This window comes from Tenrec ecaudatus, chromosome 18 (assembly GCF_050624435.1).
Source record: "Tenrec ecaudatus isolate mTenEca1 chromosome 18, mTenEca1.hap1, whole genome shotgun sequence".
Classification (NCBI taxonomy): Eukaryota; Metazoa; Chordata; class Mammalia; order Afrosoricida; family Tenrecidae; genus Tenrec; species Tenrec ecaudatus.
The window spans coordinates 7,658,037-7,683,501 of record NC_134547.1 but is presented as its reverse complement, the minus strand read 5'-3'; the positions used below and the strand labels follow the sequence as shown (position 1 = coordinate 7,683,501).

The 25,465-nt window shown below is 51.3% G+C and overlaps 1 protein-coding gene and 1 non-coding gene across 3 annotated transcripts; one reads left to right on the top strand and one right to left on the bottom strand.

Annotated features, from left to right (window-relative positions):
• Positions 1–14,408: 14,408 nt before the first annotated feature.
• LOC142432999 (U2 spliceosomal RNA) lies at positions 14,409–14,599 on the bottom strand. Its single transcript, XR_012781062.1, has one exon. It is a non-coding gene; the product is annotated as a U2 spliceosomal RNA (small nuclear RNA).
• A 2,971-nt stretch (positions 14,600–17,570) lies between these two features.
• Positions 17,571–24,339, top strand: NR1H2 (nuclear receptor subfamily 1 group H member 2). 2 transcript variants are annotated; one of them, XM_075536925.1, is made up of 10 exons: positions 17,571–17,725; positions 17,864–17,979; positions 18,881–18,942; positions 19,034–19,165; positions 20,003–20,293; positions 20,394–20,665; positions 20,813–20,992; positions 21,881–21,980; positions 23,525–23,733; positions 23,834–24,339. In XM_075536925.1, the coding sequence occupies exons 3-10, from the start codon at positions 18,900–18,902 to the stop codon at positions 23,978–23,980; spliced, it is 1,374 nt and encodes a 457-aa protein (XP_075393040.1). In that variant the 5' UTR covers positions 17,571–17,725; positions 17,864–17,979; positions 18,881–18,899; the 3' UTR covers positions 23,981–24,339. The 2 variants fall into 2 exon arrangements, with proteins under 2 accessions (XP_075393040.1, XP_075393041.1); XM_075536926.1 differs by having other exon boundaries at positions 17,590–17,979; positions 23,930–24,339.
• Positions 24,340–25,465: the final 1,126 nt, after the last annotated feature.

Below are 25,465 nucleotides of genomic sequence, written 5' to 3'. Positions count from 1 at the left end.
CCCACGTAGAAGGCCACACTGAGTCTCATTACTTGTTTGTCCCCATTCAGGTTAACCTTGTCGCTGTCGGGTGCTGTCGCGTAGTAGTCCCGAGTCACACCGAGCCCGTGCACAACAGAACAAAACAGTGCTGGGGCCTGCGTGGTCTTCTCCATTGTTCTTAGTCTGGGTGGACTAGAGAAATTCATAGACACTCATGTGGGTCTAAGAGAAAGTTTTATCTAAAGGGTAATTGTACATTAAGAAAGCATCTCAACCCAGTCCACTCCAAGTCTGATACTAGCCCGTATGTCCAATACCAATCTACAAAGCTCTCTTCAGACTCACGAAACACATGCAAGGACGCCAAATGCAGGCTGATAAAAGGCCAGTGGATTGGAAGTCTTGTGGATCCAGTGGCATTGTAAGCATCTCAGCGCTGGCAGGGGTCTCCATGTGACTTCTCCAGCTCAGGGCACTAGCGTAGTTCCATGTGTCTTGTGAGCTGCAATGTCTCCCAGGGAGTGGGCAGACAGAGAAAATCTCCAAGGAGGAAAATCCAGATTTCCCAGAATCCTCAGGAGACAGTCATGCCCACACAGAAGCCTCATTGGCTATGATCTGATTGGCAGACCAGACTCCACCCCTTCACTCTTTTAATCCTCCAATCAACAAACGATTCTATCACTACCAGGGGGCCATGGTTACAGACACTGTGTGGGTTCATTTCGGGGGCCTTCCTCCTTTTCGCCGCCCCTCCACAAGCATGAAGTCTCCAGGGACCGGTCCCTCCTGATTACGTGTCCAAAGTAGACGAGATGATGTCTCACCATCCTTGTCTCCGAGGGGCGCCCTGGCCGTCCTTCTTCCGAGGCAGGTCTGTCTGTTCTTGTGGCAGCCCCATGGTTCCCAAGGACAGACAGATGTGCTCAGAAGAAGCCCACACTTTCTATGTGCTTTCCAGCACCAGTGCTCAAAGCCCAAACGTATAGATTCTTCTCTGGTCCCTTACTCAATGCTCAATCGTCACCTGTCTCTGAGCCCATTGGACACACCGTGGCCTGGATCAGGCCCACCTGAGTCCTGAAAGTAGCATCCTTGATGTTCAAGACTTGATGGACAAGTGGGGAGAGCCGACTCCCTGACATTTGTTCGTGGGTGGGATGGTTATTCTCGGTGCAGTTGAGTTTGGCGAGTCTTTTGGGTTAGAAACTGTACTTAATCATTGAAAAACAATATGAGCACTCGAAAGATGGGGGTGCAGTAGAGGCATCTGATCGCCCCTAAGCTCTCAAGAGAGAGAAGCTGTGAGAAGTCAGTCTTCAATAGCTGAAGGGCCAGGGGGTGCAATTGTAGGGCGATGATCTATAAAGACGATAGTAGAGTCACAGAGGATAAGATAGGAGGAAGAGTAAGATAAAGGAGGCAGACGTGTGTTATGGTCGCATGCTCACCTCGGCTCCTCTTGATGGACCACATGGAACTGGGAGAAGTGAGAGGGAGCCTTGACTGTCTTGGGACATTTATAGGGAGCCTTAAGACATGCATCTTCAGTAGTTACATGCATCACAAGGTGGGTAGTATCTACATTAAGGTCCCTGAGCTCACAGGTGAGGAAACCTAATACCTACATTGGGGGAAGGTATGAGGGGGGTTAGGTGTCATGGCCAGAAGAGAGAGCAAAAGGATCATGTCAGTTTCTACAGGGAGATGAAATCCACCATGTGCTCACTGTTAGGCAGCATAGCTGTTCAAGGGAGAATCTGTGGGAAGGATATTTAAAGCAGGATCATGTACTTGGACTTGACCTCTAACTTACCAAAGTGGAGGCTATGGAGTACCAACTATCCAGATTCCCTGTGTGGTAAGTTAGGGGACACAGTCCTCATCCTGTTTCCCTCCCTGTCCATTTCCCACAACTGTTGCGCCCGCTGTGTCCATCCGTCTGGTTGAGAGTCATCTTATTTGCTGCCCTTCTGCTTTACCAAGCACGAGGTCTTTTCCACAGACTGGTTTTTCCTGACAACACTTCCAAAGTATGCAAGGCAGCGCCTCGTCCTTGCTTCTAAGGAAGGAGCATCCTCCCTGTCCTGCGTCCAAGACAGAGGTGGCTGCTCTTTTGGCAGCCCGTGGTACTTTCAATATTCTTCGACAGCACCGGGATGCAAACGTCTCGAGGCTTCTTCAGGCTTCATGGGTTTCGCACGCACAGGAGGCGATCGAAGATCCACTGGCTTGTTAGTGTTGAGTGGTGCCACTGAGTTGGTTCCTGGGCACCCCAACTCCACAGACGACAGAATGAAACACTGCCGGGCCCTGCACCAGGCCCACAGTGGTTCTCGTTGGAGCTCATCCTTTCCACCGCTGTGTCAATCCCTCTTGCTGCGGTCTTCCTCTTATTTGCTGCCCTTCTACATTACCAAGCATGATGTCTGTGGTCGTTACATCATCTGGTGTCAATTTGAGAGTATTAAGAGCGAAGGGGTGGAGTCTAGCCTGTCAATCAGGACTCAGCTGGATGATCTCATTGGAGGCGCTAAGGGGATAAATAGCTCATTGGAGGCAGGACACACCCTTGCTCCCTGAGAGACATTCCTGTCGAGAAGACACATGGAGCTATGCTAGAGCCCTGGAGCTGGAGGAGCCACGTGGAGGCCCCTGCCAGCGCTGAGATGCTTCCACTGCCACTGGGTCCACAAGACTTCCCACCCACTGACCTGTGATCTTCCTGCATTCGGTGTCATTCCAATGTGCTGCGTGAGTCTGAAGAGAAATTTATAGACTGGTATCAGACCTATGGGCTAATACCAGACTTATGGACTTGATCTAGACTGGGCTGGGATGTTTTCTCAATATTCAATTGCTCTTGTATATGAAGTTCTCTCTTACACACATATAAATGTTTCTCTAGTCAGCCCAAACTAACACGATGATCTTTTCCAGGGACTGGTCTCTCCTGATAACACATCCAAAGTAGGTTAGAGGAAGTCTTGCTACCCTTGCCTCTCCCTGTCTAACAGTGCTACCCTTGCCTCTCCCTGTCTAACAGGTACTCTGAGGACACAAGCATGTCCATTGACCTGATAAATCTTCTGTTCTGGTAGAAATTTGAGCATCTGCATCCATAAGCAAATACCAGTCCGGAGCAAGCCATCCAAAGGCACCAATGACACGAGCTCAAGGTCAAACTGGGCTCTCTTCACTCAGGCAAGTCCTGGCGAGCTCATCCCTAGCCAGAGCACTGCTTAGAGGCAACGATGGTGAGATTTGGTCATGTGACCAGGAGACTCCAATCCCTGGAGAAGGACATCAAACTTGGTAAAATAGAGGGGCAGCTAAAGAAAGGAAGGGCCTCAGGGAGCTGGACGGACACCGCGGCTGCAACAATGGGCTCAGGCCCAGGAACCATGGTGAGGATGGCGCAGGACCGGGCAGGGTTTCCGTCTATTGTGCACAGGGTCCCCTATGGGTCATAACTGATTCAATAGCACCTATCTGGGACCAGCCTCCCCAACAGAATGAGTCCTTGAAGGGTCGTGTCATTGAAGGGTAAATGACAGAAACATCAGACAAGGCATGCAAGGACTCACCTCTTCCATGGAGACGAGAGCCAGAGAGAGCGAGCGAATGTGTTCTCTTACTGGCTGATATCATCTCAGGCATGCAAGTCATGCATTCACATACCTACTAGGAAGGGGATGTGTTTGAGGCACACACGTAACAGGAAGGGGAGGTGCTAGGGGCATCCACGGGACAGGAAGATACATACAGAACAAAGTGGGCGGGTCCTAGAGGGAAGATGGCGGCCTCACCTTGGTCCTCTCTGAGCTGGCTTATCTTAGGTGGCTCTGAGCTCTTCTCCAGGGAAGCAATCAATGATTCTTATCAGAAGGGAGTGGGCTGGTCTTAGGGTGGGTGGTCTGATGGCTCTTGGTGACAGTGAACCAGCAAAATAGAGTAGCAGCCATGTGCTTGCAAGCAGCACCTTAAATTAGCATATTAAAGTCAGCATTCTTATGGGGCGGGGCATCGTGGGGAACAATTTTTACTTAGGAGAATGTGCCTGGGACGCATCTCCAACCCACGAACGTGAAGACTTCCCTCCCCCCGAGTCTCAGTGTCCAGACTCTTTCACATAGAAGCGCAGAGAATCCGTCTGCATGCACTCTCTCCCCGGTTCTCAGTTTCCCACAAGCACTTAAGACAGCAGCAGCTGGTTAAGAGAGGTCATGAGAACCAGCCGCATGTCTGGGACTTCACTTCCATGCACTTCACACCAGCTGCCTCCTTGACTCTCTCGCTCAGGCCCAGCCCTAGTGTCTCCAGCAGAGCCCGGCATGCGTTTAAAGAGCCCATCTGATACCTCCTAGGTTGCTCGGTTATTGTTCCAGATCTCAAACCCCCCCATGTTGAAAGTGCAGGTTAACCTGTGAGGCGTCTGGCGTGCTTGATGCCTCCGTCCTTGCTGCTCCACGCTGAAAGAAGTCAGGCAGAAGCACGTCTGTCCATCCAAGCGACTTTTATGAGGGAGAGGGAAGTTTCAGGGATTCACAGGAAATGCCAGGGGCCAAGAGCAGGAAATCCCAAAATAGCACCCTGAAAGAGAGGCCTTAGAGGGAGCTCTGGGCCCTAGAATCTGGGTGGCACATATGAGTCCCTGCTCTCTGGCCTGCAAGAGAGCATACTCCACCAAGAGGAGATTCAAAGAGAGGAGTCGGAGGAGACCCGCCCTTCCTGTGGCAGGCTCTCATCTCCTCTGGCTCGGGAGGTGTGGTTGAAGGTATTGGCCAACCTCATTGGCTGAGCTTAAGCACACCTAGGTGAGGTGCTGTGTCTGGACCTAGTCTGTGCACCCAGGTAAACCTCCCACCTGGGCCTAGGGGGCTTGGGTCTGAGCATGCTCAGTTTGGACCTTTCCATAGGTATCTAATGAACGTGCCTGATTTCTTTCCAACCCCATTGTTGTGGCTCTACTCAGGCATTGGGGAGACACCCCCCTGTGGTAGTTACATAATCTGGTGTCAATTTGAGAGGATTATGAGTGAAGGGGTGGAATCTAGCCTGTCAATCAAGATACAACCAATGAAGCCTCTAAGGGTATCACCTTCTCCTGAGAATTCTGGGAATTCTGGTATTTCCTCCTTGGAGGTGGGAGACGCACACTCTCTCTGTTCACTCCCCGAGAGCCACTCTACTGGCAAGACACATGGCACTAAGTCCGGGGAGCTGGAGAAGTCCACATGAACCGACCCTGATGCAACCAGACCCCTGGAGCCAGAGAAGCCACGTAGAGACCCCTGCCAGTGCTGAGATGCTTACAACGCCACTGGATCCACAAGACTCCCACCCACTGGCCTGTCATCTTCCTGCACTCGGCATCATTGCATGTGTTTCGTGAGGATGAAGAGGAATTTATAGATTGGTATCGGACATATGGGCTCATATAAGACTTATGGCCTTGATCTGGACTGGGCTGGAACATTTTCCCCATATTCAATTGCTCTTGTATATAAACCACTTTCTTATATACATATGAGTGCCTATGAATTTGTTTCTCTAGCTTACCCGGATTAAACCCCACCTTAGTCCCTATTCTGGCAATTTAACAATGACAGCTTAAAAATTGTTCCAGAGCCATATATATATATATATTTTTTAATTAGGGGCTCAAAGAACTCTTATCACAATCCATACATACATCAATCGTGTAAAGCACATTTGTACATTCATTGTCCTCATCATTCTCAAAACATTTGCTCTCCACTTAAGCCCCTGGCATCAGGTTCTCATTTTTCCCCCTCCCTTCCCACTCCCCCTCTCTCATGAACCCTTGAGAATTTATAAATTATTATTTTGTCATACATCTCCCTTCCAACATCTCCCTTCACCCACTTTTCTGTTGTCTTTACCCCAGGGAGGAGGTCACATGCAGATCCTTGTAATCTGTTCCCCCTTTCCAACCCACCCTCCCTCTACCCTCCCAGTATCGCCACTCACACCACTGGTCCTGAAGGGATCATCCACCCTGGATTCCCTGTGTTTCCAGTTCCTTTCTATACCAGTGTACATCCTCTGGTCTAGCCAGAATTACAAGGTAGAATTGGCATGGTAGTGGGGGGGGGGAGCATTTAGGAACTAGAGGAAAGTTGTATTTTTAGTTGTTGCTACATCACACCCTGACGGGCTCATCTCCTCCCCGAGACCCTTCTGTAAGGGGGTGTCAAGTGGCCTACAAATGGGCTTTGGGTCTCCACTCTGCACTCCCCTCCTGGTAAGATATTTTGTTCTGATGATGCCTGATACCTGATCCCTTCAACACCTCATGATTGCACAGGCTGGTGTGCTTCTTCCATGTGGGCTTTGTTGCTTCTCAGCTAGATGGCCACTTGTTTACCTTCAAGCCTTTAAGACTCCCAATGCTATGTCTTTTGATAGCTGAGCACCATCAGCTTTCTTCACCACATTTGCTTATGCACCCATTTGTCTTCAGCGATCGTATCATGGAGGTGAGCACACAATGATATGATTTTTTGTTCTTTGACACCTGATAACTGATCTCTTCGGCACCTCGTGATCACACAGGCTGGTGTGCTTCTTCCATGTGGGCTTTGTTGCTTCTGAGCTAGATGGCCGCTTGTTTACCTTCAAGCCTTTAAGACCCCAGACACTATCTCTTTTGATAGCCAGGCACCATCAGCTTTCTTCACTACATTTGCCTATTCACCTCCTTTGTCTTCAGTGGTTGTGTCAAGAAGGTGAGCATCATTAAATGTCAATTTAATAGAAGAAAGTATTCTTGCATTGAGGGAGTACTTGAGTGGAGGCCCAATGTCCTTCTTCTACCTTAATACTAAACCTATAAATATATGCACATTGAACTATCTCCCCATCCAAATATATAAATATATTTACATATGTACATGTCTTTATCTAGACCTGTATAAATGCCCTTTGTCTCCCAGCTCTTTCCTCTATTTTCTTTGACTTTCCTCCTGTCCCACTATCATGCTCAGTCCCACCAAGCTTTCAGCAATTCCTCTTGGTTAAATTACCCTTGATCATGCCCTACCAGGCCTCCCACACCCTCCTCACCACCGATTTGGGTCACTTTTTGTTCCCTTGTCCCTGGGTTTGTTAACACCACTACCTTTCCTCCCACCTCGCCCTCTCCCATGTCCTCCCCGGAACTGTCAGTCCCCTTGTTTTCTCCTCCAGGTCATTCATCCAGCCTAGCTTATTTAGACAGACCTGCGGAGATAATAACACGCACAAAAACAAGGCAGAGCAAAACCAAGCAACAATATACTGCAAAATAACAACAAACCAATGACAAAAAAAACAAAACGCAACAAGAAAGAAAAGCTTGTAGTTAGTTCAAGGATTGTTTGTTGACCTTTAGGAATGTTTTCCAGTCCAGTCTGTTGGGGCACCACACCCTGGCACCAAAGTCCACCTTCAGCATTCCCTGAGGACCTCGCTGCTCCATTCCCTTGCTGTTCTGTTGCACTCCCTTAGTGTTTTGCCTTGATGTGGTGGGATCAGATCGGGTGCAATTCCCACACTGTGTCTCTGGTGTTGTCCCCTATAGGGCTATGGGTCAGTGTCTCCTAGTGGGGCTGGCCATGTGGTCTTCTCTGTGGATTGGCTGCTCTAATTGGGAACATCATCCTTAAGGCCTGGTGGGCCAGGGTGTGCTCCACTCTCTCCTCCTCCCTCTTCATCTGCTCCCATGTGCTCCGATCAGATAGTCCCTCTCCCAGAGCTGCAGATTCAATGCTGTCCTTTGAAATAAATTCTTCTGGGGCAGCAAAAGTATATTTTTACAAATAAATGAAATCACTATTATCTGAATGATATCCTGTATGTTTTTTTATCTTCCTTCAATATTTACTTCAAAGCCATGTTTATGTACCGAAGGAGCCACCTATGGCTTGAGAGCCATATGTGGCTGAGCCCTGGTCTTGATCCATAGGCACCATTCCAAGTTCAAGCATCCACGCAACTCCCTGCACTTCTGCCCAGCCAGTCCTTTCTCCCCTTTCTCTCTCATCCCTACCCTCCAGGGTGCAAGTCAGCAGTCGCTGATGGAGCATGCGCAGATTGAGAGGGTCTCTTCCAAGGTCTGCTCACCTGTGCCTCCTAACTTTCCATCCTTGAAATGGTGTTTGATGGGGGATTCATGAACCCAAAGACAAAGCATGTGCTTCAAGGTCAAAAAGCAAAACAGTTCGTCTCTCTCCCAATCCACCAAGCTCTCTCTCTCTCTCTGCTCCTTCCTCCTTCCAATGCAAATCTTCTGTGCCCACAGTAAGTCCAGGGTCTCTGTCCTTTTCACATGCACATGTACTGAGTGGACCTATGTGATGCTGGAGGGGATTCGGGTTTTAGGATACTCACGGGCATCCTCTTAGGAATCAGCTTTAGGCTGCCGTCGCTGCTGCAGGTGATTCCCTCCCTCGGGAAGTTAGGGGAGGTCCACGACCCTGCTACCATTTTTACAGTTGGTGACTGGAGTGTGTGAATGTGTGTGTGTGTGTGTGTGTGTGTGTGTGTGTGTGTGAGAGAGAGAGAGAGAGAGAGAGAGAGAGAGAGAGAGAGAGAGAGAGAGAGAGAGAGAGACAGAGAAGAAAAAGTGTTTATCAGGAATGTATACTTTCACCATGCTTATTCAATTTGCTGGCGGAATAAATAATCCAAGAAAGTGGACTATAGGAAGAAGAACCGAGCCGGGCATTGGGATTGGAGGGAGACTCCGGAACAACCCAGGATATGCACATGCCACAAGGTGCTTGCTGAAAGCAAAGAGGCCTGGGAGCCCTGGCTGACAGAGACCCAAGACAACCAACTGCAGCATGCGTTATGACTCAACCGAAAGGAAACATGACTTCTCACCTCGCGGCCAGTACACGTCAGGAGCACGGGAGACGGGATGACCAGATCCAAGTTGTCAGAGATTTCCCCGGACTTGGATCCACGGTCCCCGTGCAGGACGCAGCAGTCAAGACATCAAACCTTGTCCTGCACTGGGCACATCTGCTTCACAAGACCCTTAGGGCAGCGGTTCCCCACTTTTCTGAAGCCGCCGCCCTCTGATATAGTTCCTCATGTGGTGGGGACCCCAACCATACATTGTAACCCCTCTCCCACAGAATTCACAACCACCCCCCTGTGGGATCCATCAGACAGACCCAACTGTCCAGTGGTTCTCAACCTTCCTGAGGCCCTGACCCTTTCATACAGTTCCTCATGTGGTGGGGACCCCCAACCATAAAATCATTTCCGTGGCTACTTCATCACTGTCATTTTGCTCCTGTGATGAATCGTCATGTCAATACCTGACAGGCAGGATGTATTTTCATCATTACAAACGGAACATCATGAAAGCATCGTGATTCATCACAAAACGATGTCATTATACATTGTGAAATATTTATTTCTAAGGACAAATCAATGAAATTATATCTTGAAGCATGGTGTAACTTGGGTCACAGCCTTCACCCCGGGTACTCGTAGGTGGGCGTATGTGCATTTGAGCGGATCCGCCTGGAGACGGATAGAGGAGCGGTGTTTCAGTTCCTAAGACCATGGGAAATACGTGTTTTCCGATGGTCTTAGGTGACCCCCTAAAGGCTCATTCAACCCCCTAAGGAGTCGAGACCCACAGGTTGAGAACCGCTGCCTTAAGGTGTTAAAGAGCAAAGACGTGGCTTTGAGAAGTAAGGTGCACCTGACCCATGCCATGCTATTGTCTAATTGCCCTTTTTTCACGCTCCCCCCCCACCAGTTATTTTATTATTGTTGTTGTTTTTAAAAAACCTTATTTTAAAATTTTGGTTACAGCTTCTTTGTTTTTTATTGAGAGATCATCTTATGGGGGCTCTTACAACTCTTATAACTGTCCACACATCCAGTGCCTCAGGCACATGTGTACATCTGTTGCCATCGTTCTTTTCTAGACATTTACTTTCTACTGAGCCCTTGGGATCAGCTCCTCTTTTCCCCCCTCCCCCTCTTTTTTCCCCCTTAAACAAGTCGACTGCTTCATCTCTCAGGATGAAAAATGCCCCCAAAATTAAGATGCTAAAGAATGGACAACAAAGGAATGTCAGGGTGAGGGTTCAGCACCCGTTTTTCCAGGGGTGCCACAGCTACTCCAAGTTTAACCCCTAGCTTCCCAACAAAATGTAGGTTGATGTTTGATAAACGAAATAGTACGCACAATCACCACCTACCGCTGGGCTGGTTGTGACTTTCAAACATGCTGTTAGTCTGGGTACATTAGAGAAACAAATCCACAGAAACTCATATGTATAAGAGAGTGTTTTATATAAAGGGTAAGTGCACATCAAGGAAATATCCCAACCCACTGCTGCCCAAGCCCACGAGTCCAATATTAACCCATATGTTCAACACCAATCCACAAAGTCCTCCTCCATCTCACAAAACACATGCAATGATGCCGAGTGCAGGTGGAAAGCCAAGTCAGTGAATGTGTAAGCATCTCAGTGCTGGCAGGGTCTCCATGCAGCTGCTCCAGCACTCAGGGACGAATCAGGGTAGGTCCATGTGGTTTCTCCTCGGGGATGTCTTGCAGGAAGTGAGCCTTACCAGTTGAAGCAGGGAACTGGCTAAGGCAGCTGCACCCTGGTCCAACCATCAGAAAGCAAGAGATCTGGGAACTCGAAAGACGAGGCTTGCAGAGCCATTTATCTCTCCACCCTTCAATTAATTCCACATGTGCTTATTGGCCAGGTTGGCACAATAAACTAACTATCTCACACACCAAGCTTCATTTTTCAGCTGGCTAGCAACGGTGATAGGAATGGTGGCTCACTGGAGGGCGTAGTGTGTAGCGTACAGTAATTTTTGAGACCATAATAACACAGGAAAGATGCCACAGTGGAGTCCTCAGTTTAGAGTCTGGGTTGTTTTGTGATGTTTAGAACTCAAACACTGTTCCATACCCACTATGCCTTTTGGTATTTAAAAGACCAAAGATTGGTACCAAAGATTCTGGAAAGAAACCAGATTATTATTTTATTACTTCTTTAAAAAACAGTTCTGTGGGCACATAATTCACCTATCATACAATTCAATCATTCGATCATATCAAGAAGAGTGGTACATACCCTTCTGAAACAGTCACAGGAGTAATGGTTCCCGGAAGGCGCGGGAAGAGAGGGGGGGAGAGGAAACTGATGACTGTATGACCCCACGCAAGGGGAGCAAACAACAAAATTGCAGTTGAGTAGGTATATTAGATGGTATGAAATACAGCAAAAAAATAAAATAAGGGTTCCTGGGGTGTAGGATTGGGAAGGGAGGTGATAAAAGGGAGCTGATATCAAGGAGTTCAAAAAGAAATAAAATTCTTTGAAACTGATTGTGGTAGCAATTGTACAACACTGTTTGATGTGATGAAACTATGGAATGTCATGGCATCTGCAAGAGCTCCCAATAAAATGATACGAAAAAAGAAGAGTTGTACAATCATTAACACAATAAATTTTAGAACATTTTCTTCTTCCTGGTACTCAATAATATTAGCTCCTCCTTTCTCCCCAACCTCCCCTGCCCCTTACCCCCAAGAAGCCATTAATCCAGTTACTGCCTCTATAGATTTACCATGGTATTTTCAGTAGCCTCCTATGCAAGTGAAAACTGAACAATGAAGACGGGTCAAAGAATTGATGCATTTGAATTAAAGTGTTACCAAAGATTATACCATCAACTACTATGGCAGTTACATCATTTCCTGTCAATTTGTGAAGGAGTGGAGTCTAGCCTGTCAATCAGGCCATAGCCAATGAGGCCTCCGTGTGGCCATGGTCTTCTCCTACGGATTCTGGGAATTCCCATTCCTCGCTGGAGGCGGGACACACAAGAGATTCTCTGCTTCTTCGCCCTGTGAGACATTCTTGTTGACAAGACATATGGAGCTACACTAGAGCCCTGGAGCTGGAGGAGCCATGTGGAGACCTCTGCCAGCACTGAAATGTTTCTACTGCCACTGGATCCACAAGACTTTCCACCCACCGGCCTGTGATCTTCCTGTATTTGGTGTAATTGCCTGTGTTTCATGAGTCTGAAGAGGACTTTATAGACTGGTATTGGACATATGGACTAATATCGGACATATGGACTTGATCTGGACTGGGCTGGGACGTTTTCTCAAGATACAGTCGCTCGTGTATAGAAAACTCTTTCTTAGACACATGAGTGTCTCTGGATTTGTTTCTCTAGTCAACCCGGACTAACACAACTGCCAAAAAGAACAAACAACTCTGTCTTGGAAGAAATACAGCCAGAATACTCCATCAAAGCAAGGGTGGTTACAATTTTGCCTCACATACTTTGGACCTGTTTTGAGGAAGGACCAGTTCCTGGAACGAGACCTCATGCTTGGTCAAATAGAGGGTCAAGGGGAAAGAAGTCATGCCTCCGGGAGACAGATTGTCCCTGTGGCTGCAGCAATGGGCTCAAACACAGCCATGGGGGCAAGACTGGCACAAGACCTTGTTGTACATGCGGCCCCCATGCATTGGAAGCAACTAGATGGCACCCGATAACCACAGCCTTCCTGTTTTACAGGAAGGTCAACTGAGGGGAGGAAAGTGTGGTGTCTTCTCCACAAGCACTGCAATTTCTCGTGAACATATGCTGGGTTTTGTCCTGCGCGAACAGTGACAAGGGAGCCCTGGTGAAATGGGGGTTACGTTCTTGGCTGGTCACAGGAAGGCTGCTGGTTCAACCCTCCCCAGCAACTTGAGGGAGTGAATATGGATGCCTTGGACGCTCCAGGTTACACGTTGGTCTTGCTAACCACACCTCGGCAGTGTAAACCCACCAGTCACTCAAAGGAAAGACGAGACATTCTATTCCCATAAGTATCTCTAGTTTCAGAAACCCACAGGGCATTTCTACCCTGTCCTGCCTTGGGGTTGCTATGAGACAGAAAACTGATTCAATGGCAATGTTTTTTTCATTATTATTATTTAAAATCATTTTATTGGGGACTCATACAACTCTTATCACAATCCATACTTCCACCCCTTGTGTCAAGCACATTCGTACATTTGTTGCCATCATCATTCTCAAAACATTTGCTTTCTACTTGAGACATTGGTATCAGTTCCTCGTCTTTCCCCTCCCTCCATGCCCCCACCTCCCTCATCAACCATTGATAATTTATAAATTATTATTATTTTGTCATGTCTTACACTGTCCAACGTCTCCCTTCACCTACTTTTTCATTGTCCGTCCCCCAGGGAGAAGGTTATATGTTCCCCCTCTCTACCCCACCTTCGCCCCACCCTCCAGGTATCACCACTGGTCTTGAAGGGGTCATCTGCCCTGGATTCCCTGTGTTTCCAGTTCCTATCTGTACCAGTGTCTATCCTCTGGTCTAGCCAGATTTGTAAGGTAGAATTGGGATCGTGAAAGTGCAGGGAGGAAGCATTTAAGAACTAGAGGAAATCTGTATGTTTCATCGTTGCTACCCCGCACCCTGACTGGCTTGTCTCCTCCCCTTGACTCTTCAGTAAGGGGGCGTCCAGTTGCCTACAGATGGGCTCTGGGTCTCCACTCTGCACTCAGGAGTTGGAATTTGATGGATGGTTCACAACAAGAGTGGAAAGTTGTCTATAACAATGAAAAAGAGTAATTAATAAAAATCCAGTTCTTCACTTGGGTCTGGTCCATGCTGTTGATCTCCTTTAATCAAAATCAACACAGTGAATAAGACCTGCTCCTTGCTTCTTCCTTGCTGGTGGCGGTGGTCATAGGTGATGTAGAGGCGGTTCTGACTCACATCAACCCTATGCACAACAGAAGGAAATGGCTCCTGGTCCTGGGCCATCCTCACAACGTGTTGATGTTTGCGCCCACTGATGCAGTCACTGCGTCGATCCACCTCGTTCGAAGTCTTCCTCTTTTTTATCATCCCTCTTTTTACCAACCTTGATGTGTTTGTGCAGGAACTGGTTTCTCCAAAGCACGGGTGTGGTAGTTACATAATCTCTTGTCAGTTTGAGACTTAAGAGGGAAAGGGTGGAGTTTAGCTTCTCCATCATGTCATAGGTTGAGGACTTCCTTTAGAGGTTGTAAGGAGATAAATAGCTCGCTATAGGTGGGACACTTGCTTACCTCCTGCAAGACATTTCTGACAAGAAGCCACAGGAAGCTACCCTGATGCAGCCAGAATCCTGGGAGCTGGAGGAGCCACGTGGAGACCCAGGCCAGCGATGCTGCTAGATCCACAAGACTTCCCACCCACTGGCCTGTGATCTTCCTGCATTCAGCCTCATTGTATGTGTTTCATGAGTCTGAAGAGGACTGTATAGATTGATATTGGACATAGGGGCTCATATCGAACTTCTGGACTTGATCTGGGAAGGGTTCTTTCTTTCTTTTTTTTTAAGAGTCCCCCGAGGGGGTACACCATTCCTGGAAGTACTGCAATACCAGGTCGATGCGTGGAGTGGATGGGGCAAGCTTCTATTCCATCTCCCTGCTCTAAACATCCCTTTAATATATTGTCCTCAGACAGAGGACGTATCAGATATTAAACTGATAAGAACAGATACTACACTAGATCTTAGCCAAAAGGCTGAGAAGATCTGGGATGGTTTCGTAATGTACAATTATCTTGTATATAAAACTCTTTTATTCACATATGCGTGTCTATGAGTTTGCTTCTCTAGTCAACCCAGACGAACACAATGTGAGATGAAGTCTTACCATTCTTCCCTCTAAGGAACATTCTGGCTGTACTTCTTCCAAGGTCGATTTGTTTGTTTGTTGAGCAGCCCGGGGTACTTCCAATATTCTTCGACAGCACCGTAGCCTTAACTCACCAATTTCTCTTCAATCTCCCTTAGCCATTGTCCAACTTTCACATGCGTATGAAGTGATTAAATATACCTTGTCTTGGGTCAGGTACACCTTAGTTCTCAAAGCACCTCCCTTGCTTTTCAACACTTTAAAGAGGTCTTGTGCAATTGGATATCCTCCCACAGAAGGGTTATAAGCCAGGGATGATTCAATCAGGGTGCAATATAGCCCCGATGAAATGCACATCATTCCTCTAGTTCCTGAATGCTTGCTTCCTCCCCCACACTACCATGACCCAGTTCTACCTTACAAATCTGGCTAGAGTGGAGACCACACATTGGTACAGAAAAGAGCTCTCCACACACAGACTTCCGGACACATAAACCCTTCAGGAACAGCAGTGGGAGTAGCAATATCATGAAGGTAGGGGGATGGTTCAGGAGGGGGAAAGGGTAGAAAGGGGGAACCCATCACAAGGTTGGATGTATAGCCACTACCAACCCTCCCCAAAAGGGGATGAATAAGAGACATGTGAGTGAAGGGAGACAATGAGAGTGTAAAATACGAAATCATAATAACAATAAATAATTGATCAAGGAGTCATGAGGGTGGGAGGCTGGGGGAGGGAGGGGAGAAAAGAGGAGCTTATACCAAGGGCTCAAGTAGAATGTTTTGGAAATCATGATGACAACATATGTATAAATATGCTTTATACAATCAATGTGTGGAATGCTATAAGAGATGTAAGAGCTCCCAATAAAATGATTAAAATAAATAAAGAGGTCTTGTGCAGCAGATTTATCCAAAGCAATGTGCATCGGTTGTAGGTCCAAGGAACATGAAATCCTTGATGTGGTAGTTACACCATCTGTTGTCAATTTGAGACTTAAGAGTGAAAAAAAAAAAGAGTGAAGGGGTGGGGTTTAGCCTGCCAATCAGGTAGCAGCTTGGTGACCTCATTTGGAGGTGCTAGAGAGATAAATAGCTCCCTGGAGGCGGGACACAAGCCCACTGCCCGCAAGACGTTCCTGTTCAGAAGACACATGGACTACGCTGGAGCTGTAAGAGCCACGTGGAAACCTCAGCCAGTGCTGAGGTGCCTCTACTGCCACTGGACCCACAAGACTTTCCACCTACTGGCCTGTGATCTTCCTGCAATCAGCCTCATTGCATGTGTTTTGTGAGTCTGAAGAGGACTTTATAGATTGGTATCAGACATATGGGCTAATATCAGACTTATGGACTTGATCTGGACTAGGCTGGGATGTTTTCTGAATATTCAATTGCTCTTGTATATAAAGCTCTTTCTTATACCCATATGAGTATCTATGAATTTGTTTCTCTAGTCTATGCAGACGGACACACTTGACAACTTCAATCTTTTCTCCATTTATCATGCTGTTATCTGTTAGCCCAGTTGTGAGGATTTTAGTCTTTCTGACATTGCATCATCCACACTGAAGGCTGCCATCCTCAACCTTTATTTTATTAGCAAGTGCTTCATGTTGTCCTCACTTTCAGCAAGCAAGGTTGTGTCCTCTGCATATTGAAGATTGTTAATAGCTTCCAGCCCTGGTGTTGTATTCTTCATCAATCTAGTTTCTCCGACGATCTGCTCAGCCCACAGATGAAATAAGGATGGTGACAGGATACAATCTTGATGCACACCTTTCTTGATTTCAAACTATGCAGTATTCCCTTAGGATGCCTGGTGGTTCTGCTTTAGGCTGTGATGCACTAGATTAGCAGTTCAAAACTACCAACCATGCTGAGAGAGAAACAGAAGGTTTTCTACTCCTGTACAGAGTTAGTCTCAGACACTCTTAGAGGCAGTTCTACTCTGTCCCCTAGGGCCACTATAAATTGTTGGTCGACTCCAAGGTAAGTATTTCCTTGTTTTGTTCATACCACTGCCTCTTGCTCCTCCTTTTTAGAGAATTAAAAAAAATGGAGGCACAGGAAGACTGAGTAATTTGCCACAACAAAGAAACGTCACAGACACTTGGTTTAGTCACACCAGGGCTTCCACATGCACCACTTTGCTCTAATGGGAATTGTCTGGGTGGAAAATTCCATGGCCTCAGAGGCCGGGAATGGGTGGGGCGCTTGGTAAGCATAAAAGGAAATTTTTAGTATTCTATCAAGTGGACAACGCAAGTTACACACAAATTTGGGTCCAATAGTCTCATAGGTGTATATATAATTCTGTGATGATTATATCCACAGACATCATGATTGTATATACAGATCTAGGAGGTAGAGCTTTTGAGACAAATTTCATCTTTTAGGTATATTTGAAAAGCTTTCTCTAGAGCTGCTGTGATTCTTGTGTGGAAGGTAGGAGATGTCCTTATAATAAAGAATCTCAATTACTTCTTGTTACGGTGGAACTAGTGAATTGTATATGTTCATTATGTCCCAATAAAACGTTTTTAAAAAAATCAATTCCTAAGTAATTTAAAAACATATCTTCTAGGTCCAAATTTGCCACTTACTGAAACCCCACGAGGTGCACATCTCCAAAATCTTAAAACTTGCTAACAACCGGAAAGGAATAAAAATGCCTTCAATCTAACGCCACCCAGGTGCGCGGGGCGGGAACCTTGGGGACTAGCCACGCCCCCGAGGACCAAGTTTTAGCGCCCGGGGCGGGAAGCCTCGGGTTTTGCGCTCCGAAGGCGACGGGCACTCGCCACCTTCAGGAAGGTGTGTCTCTTCCAAGAGGGGCGTGCGAACCGGCCGGTCCGATGGAGACCGGAAATCCGTCACCAGCCACTCCCCGCCCCCGGAAGTGACGCGCGGTGGGGTTGCCGGAAGAAGTGGCGAAGTTACTTTTTAGGGGACCCGAGCCGTGGCGGCGTGCAAGGAGGTACAGGGAAGGAGGAAGCGCAGCAGAGAAGAGGGACAGACGCAGGTGTGCCCGAGAGTCGGCGAGCGCGGGAGGAGCCCCAGGCCCGCGCCTTCCCGGCCTTCCGCGCCCCGCTCGGCTCGGCCCCCCTCTTTCCTCCTGCCCCCTCCTCTCTGCAACTAGCCCCGCCTCGGCTGTTTCCAGGGCAACGGGAACAGGAGGACCCCCGCCCGCGCGACAAGCCGCCCACCAGACCCCAGGTTGCAGCCATGAGCCCCGCCCCCCGCTGGTGCTCGGAGAGGGGCGGGACCTGGAGCAAGGTGTGGAGGCGGAGCCTGACTTGGGGTGCGGGGGAGGGGAGGTGGGAGCAGAGGCTGACCTGAGGGGGCTGAGGGGGCGCCTAGAGGGAGGTGGTGGGCGGGGCTTAGAGGGATGTGTTCGGCTGGGGTGGGGCTTGAAGTAGTATGGTGGGGGCCGGGTCTGATCCCTGGAGCTGGAATTCGAACTTGGAATGGGTCGGGAGCATCTATCGGGAGAAGGCACAGGTGGGGGCAGAAACAGGCGGGGTGGCACGTGAACCAGAGTGGGTGGGGTGAAGACCGCATGATTGGAGGAGGGGTGGGATCTGGAGCCGAGAGGGCGTGGCTTGGAGAGAGCTGGTAGGTGGGATGCGGAGAGGGGTGGAGCCTGGGCCGGCAAAAGGGGCAGGGCCTGTTAGAATAGTATGGGCGGATAAGAAGGTGGAAGCTGGGAGTGGAGTCTTGATGGAATGCGGGGGGAGTGTGGGAGCGAGCCCCTCGTCCTGGTTGTGTCCTGGCTGTGCTTGGGCCGCTAACTGCAAGGTCAGCAGTTTGAAGCCAGCTCTGCTGGAGAAAGACAGGACTTTCGATACTCAGAGGATTACTGGCTTGGAGACTCACCCCGGCAGTTCAGTCCTGCTCTCCAGGGTCGCCAAGAGTGGGAGCAGTGAGTTTTTTTTGGGGGGGGAGAGACTATCACTGTACCTCTAACTACTGGAAAACCCTGCGTAACCCCACAAGAACCCAAGATCCCTTGCTCTTGAGTTAATTCCGATGTAGGACAGAGTAGAACTGAGCCCTAGGGTTTCTGACGGAAGCACATTCATTGCCACATCTGCAGAGCCACTGGTGGGTTCCAAGCACTTAACCACTGTGCCTCCTGGGCCTCTTACCAGGCTCCTAATTCCTCTCTGTCCTGCAGGCTGCTCCGTGACCCAACCATGGCCACCCCCACCACCAGCTCCCCGGACAGCCCCTTGCCTGGTGAGTGTCTGCCAACACCCCCAGCCCCTTCCTCCTCCACACCTCCAATGGGTAAGAGGTGCTCACTGGGCCCCCATTTTCTTTCTCCCAGGAAATGGTGCCCCTCAGCCCGGCACCCCCTCGTCTTCACCTGCTATAAAGGAGGAGGGCTCTGAGCCGTGGCCTGGGGGTGTGGGCCCTGATGTCCCCAGCACGGATGGGGCAGGCTCTGCCAGCAGTGTGGGTGAGACGTGGCCCAGGACCTGGGAGTGGGAATGGGGGCATCCAGGCAGACTCTAGGCAGGTAGAGAGGTCATAACCAGGATGGGGAGGGGACAGGCCTCTTCTTGTACATTCCACCCCACCCCCACCCCTGTGCTCCCTAACACTTCCTCCTCCGGGGTCCAGGTAGGCATCTTTTCTTCTGTCAGATCTCCATCTCCCTAGATGCCCATGTCTCTTCCTTTCAGCCCTGGTGTGGTTCTCTAGAGCTACTGTCACAGAAATATCAGCAAACAGAACTTGATCCTCTCACAGTGTTCGGAACTAGAAGTCCCAGTTCAGGACTCGGCTCTAGGGGCACACTTTCTGTGGCTCTCAGCACTTTGGGAAGGTCCTTGTCAACTTTCAACAGCTGTAGGCTGGCGCCTCTTGATCTTCCTGCGGGCTGCCATCCATCTTTCTCTTTGGACCAGGAGGAGGTTTGTAGGGCAAGGGCGCTGGGTGCCTTGCACAGGGCCCGGCTCCTGGTCGTTCGATCGCCTGCTCTCTAGTTTACACTCTTTTAGATCTCCTAAGAGATTGATTCAGGGTCCAGCCCAGCCCTGTAGATTGTGTTCTGCCTCATTAACCTAACTGCCCCCGCCCCTACCCCATTAACATCACTGTGGTGAGGAGTCAGAGCTTGTGAGATCCTTCTATCAGGACACAGTATGGGAGATAATCACATCTGATCACAAATGGGATGAAAACACATCATAGTGAGGATCACCGCCTCGTCGGGGTGACACGTTGGTAGGGGCAGGGGATAAGTCCACCCACAGTACCCCGTTATCTTACTGTCTTGGCTCACCCACCCCAGTCATCCCTGACCCCGTGGAGGAGCCGGAGCGCAAGCGGAAGAAGGGCCCGGCTCCCAAGATGCTGGGCCACGAGCTGTGCCGGGTGTGCGGGGACAAGGCCTCGGGCTTCCACTACAACGTCCTCAGCTGCGAGGGCTGCAAGGGCTTCTTCCGGCGCAGCGTGGTCCGCGGCGGGGCTGGCCGCTACGCCTGCCGGGGCGGCGGGACCTGCCAAATGGACGCCTTCATGCGCCGCAAGTGCCAGCTGTGCCGCCTGCGCAAGTGCAAAGAGGCGGGGATGAGGGAGCAGTGTGAGTTTAGGCGCTGGGGCAGGGGATCCCTGGCTAGCCCTGCGCCTGCCCCCTCTGGGCCTCTGCTGAGGCCGGTCTCCCCCCCACCCCCCACCCTCAGGCGTCCTCTCGGAAGAACAGATCCGGAAGAAGAAGATCCGCAAAGAGCAACAGCAGCAGCAGCAGGCGTCCCCCGCTGCTGCGCCTGGGGGCGGTAGCAGCACAGGTCTAGAGCCTGGGGCTTCGCCTGGGGCCCCTGAGGCAGGCGCCCAGGGCTCCGGAGAAGGCGAGGGGGTCCAGTTAACCGCGGCGCAGGAGCGGATGATCCAGCAGTTAGTGGCTGCCCAGCTGCAGTGTAACAAGCGCTCCTTCTCAGACCAGCCCAAAGTCACGGTGCGCACCCCACAAGGCCCGGTGAGGTGGGGGGAGCTCCAGAAGGCAGGGCTTGGCTTCCCAGGGAGCCCCTCCTCCCCCCACTTGGTCTTTAGCCCCAGGGCAGGAGCCCCGGCTTGGCTTTGACTGGCGGGCCTGTCTCTTCAGCCCTGGCCTCTGGGCGCAGACCCCCAATCCCGCGACGCCCGGCAGCAGCGCTTCGCCCACTTCACGGAATTGGCCATCATCTCCGTGCAGGAGATAGTGGACTTCGCCAAGCAGGTGCCCGGCTTCCTGCAGCTGGGCGGTGAGGACCAGATCGCCCTCCTCAAGGCCTCCACCATCGAGGTAACGGCTGCCCACCTGCCGCCAGGGGACCCTGGAGGAGGCTGGGTTGAGGACCACCAGCCGGGCCCACTAGTCAGTGTCCCTGTGGGAGCGGCATTCCGAAGAGGAAGAGGAGGTGATTCGCAGGTTCCCCGGAGTCGGTTCCGAGAACTGGCTTCCCATTGTTTCCAAGGCTGAAACCGTCAACGGTAGCTCGCCAGGCGCCCGTGATGGGTTCAAATCCCCAAGTCTTTCGCTAGTAAGCAACTGCTTATTAACATACAAGGGCGCAAGGAACTGGAATCAACTCAGTGACAACAGACGCCAATTGTGTCCCCGTGCCCATCCCGAGCTTTGCAGAGCCAAGGCGAGCGGGTCAAGCTTGAGAACTGGGCTGAGAGGGCCTGTTTTCGAAACAAATGGGGGTGAAAAAGCTCCCCCGAGGTTACGAATAAGGAGCAGCACCTCATAGAAATTCCCTAAGTGGGTGGTGGGTGGGGGCCACCACGCTTATGCCCTCAGCTGCCCACCCCGCGGTTCTGCGGGAGAAAGACCTGGCTGGCCGTCGATTCTTGTGGACAACAGCGCAGCAAACGGCTCCGAGGCAGTTATACGCCGGCCCCGTGGGGTTACAGTCAGTTGGAATCAACTCGAGGGCACCCCGAAGCAGGAGCCTGTTGGGTGCCAGGCTCCGATCTAGGAGGGTGGGCAGGTGGGCGTACAGCAGTGAAGCCCACGGGCGGAACGAGGCAAACGCCGCCGCCCCCCAACCCTGTACGAGTCTGTGGGCGGGCCAATTCGTAGGGGCAGACCCGGTGTGGGGAAGTCCGCCTGCTGTCCAGAGCTGACCTGGCTCAGGGGGCCAGGGGGCGCGCAGTGGTCCCAGGAGCCCCCGCCTGCCGCCCGCAGATCATGCTGCTGGAGACGGCCCGGCGGTACAACCACGAGACGGAGTGCATCACCTTCCTCAAGGACTTCACCTACAGCAAGGACGACTTCCACCGCGCAGGTCGGCATGCGCCACCGGGACGGGTCTTGGAAACCCCGGGGTGTGGGGGCAGGGCAAGGGGGCGCAGAGGTTAAGTTGGCGGCTACCTGCAAGAAAGGTGGGCGGTTCGAACCCAGCCAGTGGCTCCACGGAGGGGAGCGATGGGATGATCCGCACCTGTAAGGACAAACCGAACTATTCACCACACCGTTGTTGAGTGGATTACAACTTCTAGGACGGCTTAGAACTGCCCCCAGTGGGCTCCTGAGCTGGCTGGGATCTGTTGGGGGGCAGACGGCCTCATCTTTCTGTCCATGCAGTGGCGAGTGTGTTCCAACTGCTGGCCTTTTCTAACAGGCCCACTACAGAATGACTCCTTTTCTCAGCCAGAGAGGCAAACACCTGGCCCTTAGAGGCCTCAGGGGCCCTTGGCCTCTGCCCAGCTCCAGTGCCCCAAAGCCCACAGCTGCCTCAGGGCAGTTCCTGGGGTACCATCGCATGACTGCTCACCGCCTTTGGGGTCAACGGTCCCTGTCTCCTGTATCGAGGAGGTTCTGTGCAGGGATCTCGGGGCCCAAGGACATGCTCTCTACCCAGAGCCCACCCTCCTTGATGGGAGTTAGTCCCCTTCCCAGCCCTGGGATGACTGGCTCCTGGCAAGCCTGGTGGGAAGGCACAGCTGACCAATTCCCCCCTCACCCACCACAGTGCCCTGTTCCTTACTTACCTTGTTAGCAAGCTCCAATCCCCTAGGCGGGCCACAGCACCTCATTTGCATAGCCCTGTCCAGCTGCCTGGCAGGAGGTGCAGAGGAGGGCCCTGCCTCAGACTTGGCGCCTAGCTTTGCTGCTGTCGGCTGCTATCAACCGGGCATCAAGTGCAGCGGAACAAAGCGCTGCCACTGGGCATCTTCTTCCTCTTGTGGTCCGTAGGGTTTTCTTCGGCTCTTGTTTGGAAGGAGATCGCCAGGCCTTTCATTCTCTGATTCAGCGTGGACGCTCTGCTGTCCCTTTCCTTCCCTGGAAAGGCACCTGACGGCCCAGTGTTAGGTTTTAGGTTGCATGCCGAAAGGCTAGCAGTTTGAAACCACCACGCAGTGGGAAGAAGACGAGACTTTCCACTCCTTTCAAAATTCCGTCGCAGAACCCCACAGGGTGGCTCTCCCTTGCCTCATACGTAGGGTCACCCTGAGTCTGAATCGACTTGATGGCAGTGAATTTGGCTTCGGTTTATGTTCCTGTGAGTCCTGGTGTTGGATTGGGTCGTGACGCAATGAGCTAGTAACTGCAAGGTTGGCAGTTCGAGCCCACCAGCTGCTCTGTGGGAGAAAGAGGGGGCTTCCTGCTCGCATTAAAGATTCAGACTCTGGGAAACCCACAAAGGCAGCTGTACTGTGTGCTATCGGGTCACTACAGGTTAGCAGCCAAATGTGTAGCCAGGGCTCTGAGGAACACAGAAGGGGGGACTAAGGTGCCAAGGGCAATTAGATCATCACCACTGGTGGTGGGTGGGGCTGGGGCGAGGACACCCCCCCATCCCTAATGCCCTCTGCTCCGGCCCCACAGGCCTGCAAGTGGAGTTCATCAATCCCATCTTCGAGTTCTCCCGAGCCATGCGGAGGCTGGGCCTGGATGACGCAGAGTACGCCCTCCTCATTGCCATCAACATCTTCTCCGCCGACCGGCCCAACGTCCAGGAGCCCAAGCGCGTTGAGGCGCTGCAGCAGCCCTACGTGGAAGCTTTGCTCTCGTATACGCGCATCAAGAGGCCGCAGGTACGGGGCTCTGCGCCTCCCCCAGGCCCAGGCAGTGCCCCGCCCAGGAACCAGCCCCCCACCCCACCAGCTCACCTTGTCCCCGCCCACCCGCCTGCAGGACCAGCTGCGCTTCCCGCGCATGCTCATGAAGCTGGTGAGCCTGCGCACGCTGAGCTCCGTGCACTCAGAGCAGGTCTTCGCACTGCGGCTGCAGGATAAGAAGCTGCCGCCCCTGCTGTCGGAAATCTGGGACGTCCACGAGTGAGGGCCCCCAGCCCGGCTCTGCCCTCGGCAGGAACTCGGGGCTCTGCAGCCCCAGCCACCAGCTGCACCGGGTCGGCGTCCAGCCAGGCACCCCAGCCCAGCAAGTCTTCCTAGGAGGGCCGATGGGGGGGTCAGAGGTCCCAACCTTTGACCCCTCCTGGTGCTCCCGGCTGTGCCCTCCCTCCCCAGCTTACACCTCGAGCCCACCACGCAGTGCACCTTGAACAGAGCGAGGCGGGGATCCACGGTGCTCTCCACAATCCAGGAGACCCCTCGGGCCCCCCTCTCCCTCTGCTTTATTTAATACAAAAATTTTTTTAAAAGACAAAACAGGAAATTAAAATACGCATACAAACCTGCCCCCAGCCTGAGTGTGCGTGTGGGTCCAGGGGTCTGCCAGGGTCTCGGGCCATGCCGGACTCTTGGCCCCCGCCATCAGCCAGAGGCCAGCCCCAGATGCGCACAGCCTGGGTTCCAGGGTAGTGGTGTCCGGGGGGGCCACCTTCCAGTACAGCATGGAGACCAGACGGGACTCGGCTTTTGCTCCATCCACGGCATTTCCCAACAGTCACCTGTGGACCTAGAGTTCCTGTTAGGCACTGTTGAATGAGTTCCAATTCACAGCGTCGCCTGACGGCAAAAGGAAACCCCTTCCGGTCCGACGCAGTGTTCACCCATCGTTCTGCTGTAGGTGCTCATTGCTGCAGCCCCTGCGGCGGTGCATCGTGTAGGTCCTTCCTCTTTGTCACCGCCCCTCCGCTAGACCAAGCGCGATGTCCTTCTCCAGGGCACTCGTCGCTCTTGATCGCACGCCCTACGTGTGTGAGTTGAAGTCTAAAGGGCTGCCTGGCTATACCTCTTCCAAGATACATGTATTCGTTCTTCTCGCGGTCCATGGCGTATTTAATATTCTTTGCCGACACCACCAAACCGGCTGATAGCAGGTCTTCTAAGTCTACCTGGAGGTGTCTCAGAAGAAAGGCCTGCCAACCTGCTTATAAAAAATCAGCTCTGGGAAAGCTTGGCACCCACATGACTCCATCCAGTCAATTCCAACCCACAGCAACCCAATAGGACAGGGTAGAACGGCCCCTGAGCAAGCGTAGTTGTGAGTTCTGTCCAATAAACTTTTAAAAAATTTATTTTAAAAGCCTTTGAAAGACAGAACCTAGGGGTGTCAAACTTGTGAGAAATGGCTGGGCAGCCCGTGAAGTCCAGGTCCTCACAAGTTTCACCGTATATGACACACAGTTGACCGTACTGGGAAAAAAAAAACCCCCAAATAACAGAGGAACAGACCAGGGCAGGCAGTGTAGAGATGGGTGGGGACACGACATAGATATGTGGGAATAGCGCTTCAAAGCCAGCCGCCGGTGACATCGTGGGCCCCAAGGGGAGAAATACAAGGGACATATCCCTGGGACATAAAAGAGGTGAGGATCGGTCGCCTGGAGCTAGCATGAGGGATGTAAGTCACCAGCCTCGT

Bases quoted from the DNA above. Each gene is read 5' to 3' on its own strand.
- NR1H2 (XM_075536925.1), top strand. From the start codon at position 18,900: ATGGCCACCCCCACCACCAGCTCCCCGGACAGCCCCTTGCCTG. The intron at 19,166-20,002 runs GTGAGACGTGGC...CACCCACCCCAG, and splicing joins AGGCTCTGCCAGCAGTGTGG to TCATCCCTGACCCCGTGGAG. The intron at 20,993-21,880 runs GTAACGGCTGCC...TGCCGCCCGCAG, and splicing joins TCAAGGCCTCCACCATCGAG to ATCATGCTGCTGGAGACGGC.